The following is a 13,479-nucleotide window of genomic DNA, read 5'->3' as shown; positions in this document are numbered from 1 at the left end:
GTCACATCTCAGATACGGTGTATTTGATGAATATGGAATTGTTGGAGATCCCAAGTACCCAATGTTTTATAAGGAGGATGGGAAGGTAAGGAAAGCACTTGAAATGTGTTCTGTCCAAATTATTTTAGTATACAGTTTTAGCAATCGTTTATTATCTTAGAAAATATTGCTTTAGAATTAACTATTGACATTTCTGTGATTAAATGGGTATTACTTTAGAGTTACATACTGAGGAATAAGTGTTTCCGTGAATATTAGTTTAGAGTTACATATTTAGAATTAATTGTTCAAGTAGGTATAATTTTAGAGTTACATACTGGTGTTTTTATATAAATATTACTTTAGAATTTAATATTGAGAATTTAAATTTTAGATAAATATCACTTGAGAGTTAAATATTGAGGGCTTAAATGTACTGCGCATGATCAGAAAGTTGGAGATGAATGTTGTATTTGGATCACTTGGTATTTACTAGAAGGGAATTATTGCTACTCAACACGGAATATACTGTGTGTAATCATCTTTTTTAGTCAGAAATTGAACCATGTTTAGTTTGACAATTTATGTGATTAGTACTATTATGAGTGAGTCTATTAAATTATCTAGTGAGAAAAGTCAGTGCGTGAATTATATTGTTTCTTCTAAGAAAATGATAGTTCTTTAATCAACCGTGAAAAATAAAATCTGTTTAGTTTGTGTGAGAGAAGAACAGAACTACATCTTACTGGATTGTGTGAGTGAATAATAGAACTACATCTTACTGGATTGTGTGAGTGAATAATAGAACTACATCTTACTGGATTGTGTGAGTGAATAATAGAACTACATCTTACTGGATTGTGTGAGTGAATAATAGAATTACATCTTACTGGATATTTGTGAGTGAATAATAGAACTACATCTTACTGGATTGTGCGGATGAAGATCATAACTGTTTCTTACTGGATTGTGTGAGTGAATAATAGAACTACATCTTACTGGATTGTGTGAGTGAATAATAGAACTACATCTTACTGGATTGTGTGAGTGAATAATAGAATTATATCTTACTGGATTGTGTGAGTGAATAATAGAACTACATCTTACTGGATATTTGTGAGTGAATAATAGAACTACATCTTACTGGATATTTGTGAGTGAATAATAGAACTACATCTTACTGGATATTTGTGAGTGAATAATAGAACTACATCTTACTGGATATTTGTGAGTGAATAATTGAACTACATCTTACTGGATTGTGCGGATGAAGATCATAACTGTTTCTTACTGGATTGTGTGAGTGAATAATAGAACTACATCCTACTGGATTGTGTGAGTGAATAATAGAACTACATCCTACTGTATCGTGTGAGTGAAGACAATAACTGTTTCTTGCTGGATTGTGTGGGTGAAGAACAGAAGTGTACATAACTAAATTGTGTGTATAAAACTAGAGGCGTATGTAACAAGATTGTGCATGAAAGAAAAATAAATCGGCGAACCTTGTTATATATCAAAAAAGAAATTTGCTGAATTAAAAATAATACAAGCCTTATGTAAATAGCAGAAAGGTATTGTTAACCAATCTGCTTTTAATTCGATATTAAACCATTTCTTTAACGTATTCATTATTTTTATGCACCATTCACAAACTATTATATAGAGTAACTTGGAAAAATAAAGAATAGATTAGTTCAAATTATAGGTTCTAATATGTGCATAAATATTAATATTTATTCTATAATTCGAGTATTATAAGTTATGTTATTTGTAAACCAGCACTGTATAACAGTAATAAAATTGATATAAATCAAAACCAAATCGTACACAATGAGACTTGTCCTTGTCATCACCATTAACTGATAACGGAAAATGTTTATATAGATACACATAAATATTATTATATATTTATATAGGTACTACCTACGACGTGTATGCGCAACATAACAGGATGGATTCAGCCCGTCGATGGAGGAACTTGTACCCTTTTTGAAGATGAATATCTTGAGGGTGACTGTAAATTCATCCCTGACATTGAGAACCAAGTAGTGAGAGCATCTCTGATGTATATGCCATTTATCAAGTCGGTAAGCTTAATAAGTTAGTTCAATTTAGATTTGATAGAAATTATATAATGGTAAACCTAATAAGTTAGTTCAATTTAGATTTGATGGAAATTATATAATGGTAAACCTAATAAGTTAGTTCAATTTAGATTTGATGGAAATTATATAATGGTAAACCTAATAAGTTAGTTCAATTTAGATTTGATGGAAATTATATAATGGTAAACCTAATAAGTTAGTTCAATTTAGGTTTGATAGAAATTATATAGTGGTAAGCCTAATAAGTCAGTTTAATTTAGGTTTGACAGAAAATAAATAGTGGTAAGCCTAATAAATTAGTTCAATTTAGGTTTGACAGAATATAAATAGTGGTAAGCCTAATAAATTAGTTCAATTTAAACTTGATAGAAATTAAATAGTGGAATGGAATTTGGTAAAGAAAAGCAATCTATCCATTCATTAAAATGAAACATAAAGTGATGATAGTTAAAACCCTATAAATATTTTCTTGTATTAAAATAATTAATTAAGTAAACTAAAAGTCACCTTAACTCTGACTTTTCCATTCTTCATTTCTCAGTTTGTTTTTGTTTTTTAGTTGTTAAGCGCAAAACTACATAATGGGCTATTTGTGCTGTGCCCACCACGGGTGTCGAAACCCGTTTTTTAGCTTTATAAATCCAGAAGCTTTCTGCCGAGCCACTGGGAGGGGGGGGGGCATTTCTTACTTCTGTTTAAGCGCAAAGCTGCTCAATGGACTTTCAACGCTGTGCCCACGGCGGGATCAAACCTCAAATTACCAGGAGGGGAGGTATATTGGAAGAAACTGGGGTGGTTTAATACATTTATAATCATACAATAAACTGTTAGCTGATGTTTCCTTGTGTAATTAAAGTTTTATTTAACTTGTAGTAGTAAACAATAACATTAATAAATGGGTTTAAAACAATGCATGTATTTTTAGACACTATTACGAGGTTGAGAATATAGTAAAGTCTTTGTGAAACTGGGCATGTATGGGTGTTATAAACAAATAATTAAAAAGACAGTTAATAACAGGGACGCCGAAAGAAAACAAATAGGCCTAACCCTACGTAGGAAAATCCAGGGGGGATGGGGAAGCGTCATTTCCAGCAGGAATTTGAGAGTTGAGCTTCATAAAATAGGAGTACCAGAGGATAAAGCCTTCGGACGATTCACGATAATACTGAAAGTCATGTATTTTCTGATTTTTGAAAGTCGCCAGTTTCTAGCTTTTGTGTCTTTTTTGTTGTTGTTTATGTATTAATCTCGGTTTAAAAATTGTGGGATAAAAAAAAACATGCCCATGCGCACTGCGCATAAATGGAATGACATTCTATTTTAAAATTCTTTTGAAAAAACAACAAAATGACTCATGGTATTATTCTCTGGACAAAAATAATTTCAAAAAAATAATGTTACAGTTTTTCTAACAACGGGGAATTATCCTTAAATTTTAAGACATTTTGACTACAGAATTCGTATTATGAGTAATCTTAACAGCAGTGCTTACGCGCTTTCTTAGTTCTGAGAATTACTGATAAAATCCAAGAACCATAAAACTGCATTTTTGTTGATTCTGTAACATCTTAGAACATTTCATAAATTGCTTCTGGCGTTTAGTTAACAGGTATGGCTAAGTCTAAGCGAAGTATGCAATTATATACTTAATGGTTGAGGCCAATGTAGTGGTACTTAGCTCTAAAGTTTCTATAAGTCATAGAGTGGCGATCATACTTCTTGTACGATTACTGTCTGAAGTACGTGAAATAGCCTTATGTATGTTTGTTTTCTTGAATTTCGCGCAAAGCTTATTCAAGGGCTATCTGCACTAGCCGTCCATAATTTTGAAGTGATAGACTAGAAGAAATACAACTAATCAGCACCACCTACGGCCAACACTTGGTCTACTTATACATTATAACGCCCCCACAACTGAAAGGAAGAGCGTGTAAAGTAGCGGTATTCGATCCCACAACCCGCAGATTGCGAGTCGAGCGCCCTAACCACTAGGCCGTGCCAGGCCTAACAGCCTCGTGTTTTTTTATTTGTTAACTTCCTTTTCTCGACGAATAGTGAATTACAGTGTTATTCAAATATCTCAAGTGTGTTTATTATTTGTGGCTAGTAAAGGACTCTACATGTAAACCAAGTCCCATGTCTATTATTTTGTCTCATATTCCACACTCTTTGGTACAGATTGACGGATACTGTGATGATACCCAGGAAAGACTTCATAATGATAAAGCCCCAACGAAACAAAATGTTTTATGCGAGTACAAGTCGACGTGGGAAGTTATATCTAAACATCCTGATTTTTCAACTCCCAGGTATACTTTAAGTTTTGAAACCAGTTTCATTCAAAGTCATAACATACTGGTACTCAGCGTCCTCTGTTGGCTGTTTTTTTTTCAAAGTACCTCAACTTCGAAACTTGATTTATTCATTTTATCTAAAACTTAAAATGCACCTAGAGTAATTGTAGAAAAACTGGCAACAATTTGACGACAGTCAGCGTTAAATACCGTATTGCCCTAATTAACGCCCCCAGGGCGTTGCAAACTGCAAAAGAGGGCGCTAATTTTTCGCATGTGATTTGTTGATATAAATGCAATAAGTGTGTATGTATGTTCGTTTTTCTCTTTTTTTTCCAAATCAAAATCCCGGTAATAAAAGTGGATTATATGTTGTATTACTTTGCTGTCACACAAGGTAAGCTTTGTAAAATTACCGGAGGGGGGCGATAATTTGAGATGGGGCTTTAATTAGGGGCAATACGGTAATTCTATTGGTTGGAAGCTCAGAACTGATTTGTAGTTCGATCAAATGATCTGAGAAGCAGTGAATAGGAAAATATTGAACAAAAAAACTCAGAGCTTGCATTTATTTCAAATTTAACCTCTTACTTTTATCACAAAATGTGCTTTTTATATATTTTACTGTAAGGTAATGGTTTTTTTTTCAACACTATTCCAAATGATTTTGTAACAGAAATAAGCTACTTTTCAAAACTCACCTATGGTTACTTAATCAGATGTTCTTGATGTTTTTCTAGATCTTCCCAAATTAAAGAAACAAAGCCAACGTTTCGTATTCTGCAGAGAGCAGGAGAAATAGCAGGTCGTTTTGTACTTGTTTTAGATGTTTCGTTTAGTATGAAGGTGAGATCATATTAAACATCGTTAATACATAACCTCTCATATCTGTCCGTATATGAGAACAAAAAAAAAACAGCACGTTGATAAAAATATTAAAAAGAAAATGTTGTAGAAGACTAACCTGTTTTAAGTAATTCTATGATTTTCTGGAGAAAAACGAAAATGTAGATTAAGCAAGGTTCAATATAACATTCTTGCATATCGAATAAATATGTCTTAGATAGTCTTAACTAATTCCAGTCTGACAAAATAAATGAAAGAAAACAAAAATGGCGGTTTTCAAGGCCTAAAAAGTAGATAGTCAAGTTGATAAGAACACTTGTAATATACACAGCGAATTATTTAAAATTTTTGATTCAATTTTTAGCCGTTTTGGTAGAGTAACTCTATATTGCATGCATTGTGAAAATACGGTGGAAAAAATGTTTTTTTTTAATTTCTTACTATAATAGGTTTATGTTGCACAAAATATAATTTTGTATAATATATTTTGGTCAATTTTAAATGGTTACGTTACCTAGAAGTAACATTGTTTAGTTAAAGAACAATCGAAAATAATTCCATGGTTTATTTAGAGTGGTACCTGGAAGCGCCCCCCAGTGGCACAGCGGTATGTCTGCGGACTTACAACGCTAAAATCCGGGTTTCGATACCTGTGGTGGGCAGAGCACAGATAGCCCATTGTGTAGCTTTGTGCTTAATTATAAACAAACAATACCTGGAAGTAAGAGCATCAGACTACAGAAGTGAAGCATTTGTATGTGTATTGGGCAACAGTGATAAAATTGTTGCCTGTACGTTATAATGTGTAGTAGAGGGTAAATCAAAAATTAGACATATTAAGATCTCAGTTAGTGAATTTTCGGTGTTTAATAATAGTTTAGGAAGTACAATTACTGGTGATTCTGAGATTTTGTGCAGTCTGATTTTAATCAGAGAACTGAAACAAAACTCTGGGTTGCCTACTGTTAGTGACTGGCTTATTTAAGTACACATATTAATTAGATATACATCTTGGGGGAGGTGGAAATGTAGAGTTATACCAGCGTTCCTTTTTGAACATCAGCATTATTAGTATTAGAATATATTTTATGTTCATACTTATTCTACTATAACACTTCTCTGATATATTGTACACTATAACATTCAGTACACTTTATTGAAACAATGCAGTCGCTGAACGTACTTCCCAGTGCTCTAAGATAATGGTCTACTTTACTGCGCGGAAGGAGTTGCTACGTGTAACATTTTGGTGGTGCTGTATGATGTTCTGTTGTTTCCCTTTATAAAAAAAACAAAAAACTTTTGTTTAAGTAATGGGCACTATACAGATCAAAAGAACGAACTTTCCATGTAGGTGACATTTATTGTTTGACTACTATTCAAATAATATTAAACGATTTCTGTTAACATGAAAGACAAAATCTGACACTGCTTGAAAGCCACCTGGCTTGTACCTTCTAATGTTTAGCTAGCGAACGAACCTTCGATCACAGCCCTACAAACTAATATTAGGTAGTTAAAAAACACTCAGCCTAGTATTATTTTCTCAAAACTATATGCTTTTGAAAATCTTATAAGCAAATGTTAGTTCTAATAACTGTTTTTATATGCGAATTGCTAAGACTGACGACTAATTCGTTTCTTTTCAAACGAGATATATAAAGTAAATGATATTATATACAGTTTTCATGTAAGCTCTGTATAATGCGATTATTATTTTATTTTTACTTTTTAATCTAATCAGTTATGAGCACCCATTTCCTCTAGAGTGAGATATCACTTCTATTGTGTTTATCTGGCCAAATAATCACTCACCAAAAACGTATGTCGAAATCTAAAGATCGTTCTGTTGCTAGGCGAGACAAAATTCACACGAGAACATTTGGAAGTTCCATAAGCAAGAAATGACGTACACTTTAAGAGTTTATGATATTCAAGAAACATCGTATTATATGAACATAGGTTTCAAGTTTTACAGAATTAAACACAAGTTTATCAAAACTATATATGAAAGGCAGAACTGATTGATAATGACATGACTGATCGAAAAAAAAAGTTCCTAAAACTGGAACTTAATAATTGACTGAAATATCTATATCTTTATGTTGCGTTAATACACATGATTTTCTGTAGTTTGAATTTATTTCCAATGGGACATGTTTCTAATAAGTTCATAAAACGTTGTGATTGTGCTTTGTTACTATAATTTCGAATCAGCACGGTTAACACATTTTCTATCGTCCATTGTTGACAAATCAAAAAACAAGTTTGCGCACTACGTTCTTTGTTTGATCAAATTTTTAATTCATGACACTTGAAAAGTTCGCTATCTACATTCTAGTTTACCGGAGAGCGCTACACAATTTCCTTACATTTTATATATTTCTTTGTGTTTTCTTTTGCACTTATAAACAGGGTAGGCCAATAGAGATTCTTCACGAAGCTTCTTCGAGATTAGTTTACGATTTCATTCCAAACGGGAGTTATCTTGGAATTGTGTCATTTGGAGGAGAGAGTGAGATATCATACTCTTTAACTCTGGTGACACCTGAATCAAGACCGTTACTAGGGAGAGCCCTGCCAAGCAGCGGAGATCTGATTTCAGCAACGAGCATAGGGAAGGGACTGAAAGAGGGTATTCGGGTAAGGCTTGAAATATCACACGTTTTTCCACATTTCGTAGTATTTAATGGCATGTTTCCAATAACTAATTTACGTTGCTATATTAAATTAAAATTGTGTAAAAGTTCACCTGTTGAAACGTTTCGTAGTTTCTTTCCCACTTCACAAGCTTTATAAAAATCAAAATTAAACTTATGTATAGGTGTGTAAGTTATACGTGTAATAATTATAAATATAGAACTCCCATTGTTGTGTTTAATAATTTTTGTTGCAAAACTACACATGTGTAGCTTTGTATTAACAACAAACAAAACTACATATGTGGTTATTTGCGCAAGAGTGAAACAATGCAAACAAAGAACGATCGTTATGCGGTGCTACCCAGTGGCTCAGCGATAAGTCTGTTGGCTTACGACGCTAAAACTCTGGTTACGATACTCGTGGTGGGCACAGGTACCCCAACGTGTAGCTTTGCGCTTAACAGCCAAACCAAAAATCGTTATGCGGTAAAACACACCATATACCCACCCTTAGTTTCTTAACGTTGGCTCTCTTGAGCCTCTACATTCATATCTATTGTAACTTTAGATGTATTCTAGTTAGTGGGTGTATTCCATTGGATGATTGCTCCAAGAACTATCTAATCTCCTTTTCAAACACTACGGCTGTGGTGGAACTAACTATCCTCTTTGGTAGATGGTTATTTTCACAGTGGAGAACAGAAAGAACTAGTTGAACATATTTTTCGAAAATGGCCAGTTTTACGAACAGGATTATAAACGTGGTGTGTTGTATTAGTAAATTTTAACCGGTGTGTAAAACATGGATGCTGACACGTTTACAAGAAAGAAACATCTACATCCAAAGAGGTTCGAGTTAGTTAGCACTAACTTATTTATTCCAACCCCTTTACCTACACCAGCAACAACAATTTTCAACTAGGACACCGGTTTTCAAACTGGGTTCCGTGGAATCAGAAGGTTCCGCGAAGGGTCATCAAAGGTGGCAGTTAATGGAGATTTTTTTAATAATAGAATATCAACCAAACAAATGTATTTTTAAAAAAATTGATTATTTTTATTTTGCTATTTTACATGAGTAATACTGTTACGAACTTGGTCACTTTCATCTAGTCAAGGCTTTAAGGGTGGGTTAATAGTTGAAGTTCGATGATGGAAGGAATGAAATAAGAGGGTTCCATGGCTTCGTAAACATTAAAAACCGCTGAACTAGGATATGCAACTAGCGCCACCTGTCCTTTGCAGTGAAACGTAATGTAATGTGTTTTTTTTATAAAGGTACACACCCTTTATTATGGCATTACTGCTTTACTTTGTCGGAAGTTCTTAATGTGTTAAATGTTGATTTTGTTTTTTTTTATATATGAACATTAAGTTTGCTCAGTAGAGCATCTAATAATTTGATAACTGTCAGAAGTGAATTTTTTTTCTCTTGTCTAATAGCTTGGTTGGTTGTTTCGAATTTCGCGCAAAGCTACACGAGGTCTATCTGCGCTAGCCGTCCCTAATTTAGTAGTGATAGACTAGAGGGAAGACAGCTAGTAATCACCACCTACCGCCAACTCTTGGGAATAGTGGGATTGACCGTCACATTATAACGCCCCCACGGCTGAAAGGACGAGCATGTTTAGTGGGACGGGGATTCGAACCCGCGAGTCGAGCGCCCTAACCACCTGGCCATGCCGGGCCTTGTCTAATAGCAAAATAATAATAATACAGATAAATTTAAAAAGTTGTAATCGTCATTGTTAAGGAATATTATTTTTATAACAAAATTTATTGGTTGGGATAGAAGCAGCGCCGACTTTAATAATAAGCGAGACAAAATCGTATCGTACTTTTATTTTTAGGAACGATTTTGAAAAGTTATTTCTTATTGTCCTAGGGACGTATACATTCTAATAAATATAAAACATTAACGTTAGATATAACTTACAGTTTCATTTGAAATTTACCATTTAATAATTAACCAAGCATACTAAATAAACAACATTAAACATAAAAGGAGCATATAGTTTCATATAAAACTTAGCAACTAATTATTAATGACTCATAATCTAATTAAAAGAATTTGAAATCTCATATTGTTTCATTTTTCTCTAGGTTTTGAAAAACAGTAGGCAGTCTGTTGAAGGCAGTCTCATAATCCTCATCACAGACGGTGAGGAGAATACACGACCTTGGATACAAGAAGTTTTACCCATCCTGTTGAGAGAAAAGGTTGTAGTTAACGCAATAGCCTTGGGGAACAATGCTACGAAGAAGCTTGAGAATCTAGCGACCTCTACCGGTGGAAAAAATTACAACTTTTTTGACATCAATGGACAAACGCCATCTAATTCCTTAGACTCGGCTTTAATCGACTCTGTCACTTCACAAACTGCAAACGAGCTGCAAGGAGTTCAGGTATGTTGAACCATCGTTTTGGGTTCTATGTGAATCGGAATAACCATTATATATATAACACCACACTAAAACATTTCAAGACGTTAATTAATTGGGATTACATTCACCGATGTTGTTCTCGTGAATTTCAAACTGAGATCAGTATATAATATTAGATTATATTATTTCTCCTTATCTTTGAAACCTTTTATAGTATACCAAGCTACTTCGTAACTTTTTAAGAATACTTAGACACAGATTTTTTGGTTCAAAATAGTTTCCTAAAGTTTTTATACCACAGTCAAACACTCCCGACAACTTATTTTCATTCAAATAATTTTTTTATGCATTAGACTTGTACGTATAAGTAAAATATATTTGCAGGTATTTTTCTGTTATTTTTTCGAAACCTACCTATAAGATGTTTCATATTTAAAATAGTTTTTATCCGCATTAACTGGGTGTATGTATATTTTAATAATAGATTTAAGAATTGTTTGTTTTTTTAATTTCGCGCAAAGCTACACGAGGACTATCTGCGCTAGCCATCCCTAATTTAGCAGTGTAAGACTAGAGGGAAGGCAACTAGTTATCACCACCCACCGCCAACTCTTGGGCTCCTCTTTTACCAACGAATAGTGGGATTGACCGTCACATTATAACGCCCCCACGGCTGAAAGGGCGAGCATGTTTGGTGTTACGAACCCGCGACCTTCGGATTGCGAGTCGAGCGCCTTAACCAACAGATCATGCCGGGCCAGATCTAAGGATATTTCTACTTTTTTCCTGTAAAATGTCTATTTGATTGTATTACGTTTTGACCTGGAAAAAGTGAATAGGTCAACGAAGGCTAAACAACAAGTGAAACAATGTTCAAAGCCACATGACTGTCCACTTTTCTTGTCGCAAAGAGACAAAAAAATATAATTGAAATATCAAATATAATTTTAATACAGCCGTTCATCATCGCACGTGATAATAGTAATTAAATATAAAAATACAAATCTCTTATTAAAAGAAGGTACTCTACCCTGTTTGATTATTTCAAGTGGACTGGTTTAAAAGATAATTACAGGTTTTTGTTTAACATTCAATGAGACAGTGCTAGTAACATATCAGTCGTCTATAACGGCTGATTTAACCTGAGTAAGGTTTATTCACAGTTTTGATCAAAATCCAAAATATATCAAATTGCACTGTGACATAATTTTTGTAACAAACGTGTTGTAAAACTACAATAAGAAACAATACTTCATTTTCAAATTCAAAACTTTCTTTACTTCAAGACAAATTAAAAAATAAATAACGTGGAAGTGCATGTATTATAATGTTTATAAAATATCCATTTTACGGACTTCGGACAAACTATACGCAAGCATTTAAACCAGATAATACGATATAATGATAAGTTATTTAGTCATTTTTAAATATAATAATATTATAATTTCCCAAGCTTAGTTTAATCGTGATGAAAGGTTTGAATTCGTATAACTCTGTTTCTTGTGTATTTATGCGCTTTTGTTATAAACATATTTACTACAATATTTTGGTTTGTGATATGATTTCCCACAACTAATATCCTTCCAAGGTTTATTTTACTTAGTTCCCTATCTCCTGAGGGGTTGTACCGTAACGTTAATAATCAGGTTTCAATATCCACTGTGGGCACAGTACAGGTAGTCCATTGTGTTTCTTTGAGCTTAGTAACAAACAAATAGTTCCCTGGTAGGTCGGCAGTAAGTTTAAAGGCTTACAACACTAAAATCCGGGGTTCAATTCCTCTCGGAGGAGAAAGCGCAGATAGGCCATTGTGTAGTAGCTTTGCGTTAAAACAGAAAACACGATACTTTACTTAAAAGAGCTAATCGAAAGGTCGGAAACAATTCTCAAATTTCATATACAAAAATTAAGATGTATATACTGTCTATATTTAACAGGGTATATCTACAACTTTATTAGTGATTCATAAGTAATTTTTGTGTGACATTTTCTTAGCTGATATAATTTCTTCATGTGAGTATTGTTACGTTAAATCCAATACGTTACGTTAGTCTAATAATTTATTTGAAAACCAGTTTTCCTGTTTCAAAACAAAGCAGTTATATTTGAGTTTTTGTATTAGTTTTAAATGGAGAAAATATAAGAGCGAAACGTCTAAATCTTAATAAATAAACATAAAAAAAGGTGAAGACAGAGTTCAGTCCAATTAGATGATTCGTAAATTTATTTTATGCCACCAGGTGTTTTGGTTTTCTTATTGGAAGCGCTTTACTTATAACATCAAAATGCAATTAGTTTGTTTTTTTTCAAGAGTTTGTATCTTACCAAATCCAGTTGTGAACTTCATATTCAGTGTTTATGCTTAATCATTAATTCAGTACGAATAATAGCATGGCGTTTTTCAGCATTTTGATTTTAAAAAAAGATTATGATAACTTAATTTTTTTAATGTAACAACCTCTTTAAGGATTCCCTTATAAAACTGTCAAATGTTAAGTAAGTGTAATTCATAAAATGTATTTGAGCCGCTCAAAACAACAACAATGGCGGTACATCAAATCCTTTCATAATAGGACATTTATAATGTTTTTATATTATTATGTCTTATTAATTGATTTGTGAAGTGATAACTAGTTTTCATATCTCTAATCGATTTAATTCATAGATCACGAACCGAAATATAAGATTGACTCAAAGCATTATTGAAGAGAAAGTCATAATTGACAATGAATTAGGCAAGAATACTATTTTCACTGTGAAAAGTAACCTCATCGAGGTGATTGACGTCATGCTGAAGAGCCCTAGTGGAATGATTTTCGACAGCACGAGCCCAGAATATAACAGAGACAACACTATTCGGAAAAGGGTCCAAGTGGTGATCGAAGCAGCAGAGGTATGTTGGACTCATCTCGAAATGAACATTTGCTCAATAGAAGAAGCATACGAACTACGTAACTTACTAAAATTCTAACAGATGTTGTAAGAAGCATACGAACTACGTAACTTACTAAAATTCTAACAGATGTTGTAAGAAGCATAGAACTACGTAACTTACTAAAATTCTAACAGATGTTGTAAGAAGCATACGAACTACGTAACTTACTAAAATTCTAACAGATGTTGTATTTGTTTGTTTGTTTTGGAATTTCGCGCAAAGCTACACGAGGGCTATCTGCGCTAGCCGTCCCTAATTTAGCAGTGTAAGACTAGAGGGAAGGCAGC

General features: G+C 33.3%; 1 protein-coding gene across 1 annotated transcript in view; it reads left to right on the top strand.

Annotated features, from left to right (window-relative positions):
- LOC106470160 (epithelial chloride channel protein-like) overlaps positions 1-13,479 on the top strand; it is a 29,113-nt gene that overhangs the window by 7,830 nt on the left and 7,804 nt on the right. The window contains exons 5-11 of the mRNA XM_022399567.1: positions 6-85; positions 1,899-2,069; positions 4,269-4,399; positions 5,125-5,230; positions 7,646-7,873; positions 9,976-10,278; positions 12,923-13,150. Coding sequence (XP_022255275.1) covers positions 6-85; positions 1,899-2,069; positions 4,269-4,399; positions 5,125-5,230; positions 7,646-7,873; positions 9,976-10,278; positions 12,923-13,150 — 1,247 coding nt within the window. The remainder of the gene's footprint in view (positions 1-5; positions 86-1,898; positions 2,070-4,268; positions 4,400-5,124; positions 5,231-7,645; positions 7,874-9,975; positions 10,279-12,922; positions 13,151-13,479) is intronic.

This window comes from Limulus polyphemus, unplaced genomic scaffold (genome assembly GCF_000517525.1).
Source record: "Limulus polyphemus unplaced genomic scaffold, Limulus_polyphemus-2.1.2 Scaffold102, whole genome shotgun sequence".
Taxonomy (NCBI): domain Eukaryota; kingdom Metazoa; phylum Arthropoda; class Merostomata; order Xiphosura; family Limulidae; genus Limulus; species Limulus polyphemus.
Note: the sequence above shows the minus strand (reverse complement) of the source record. Positions and strands in the feature narration are given on the sequence as shown.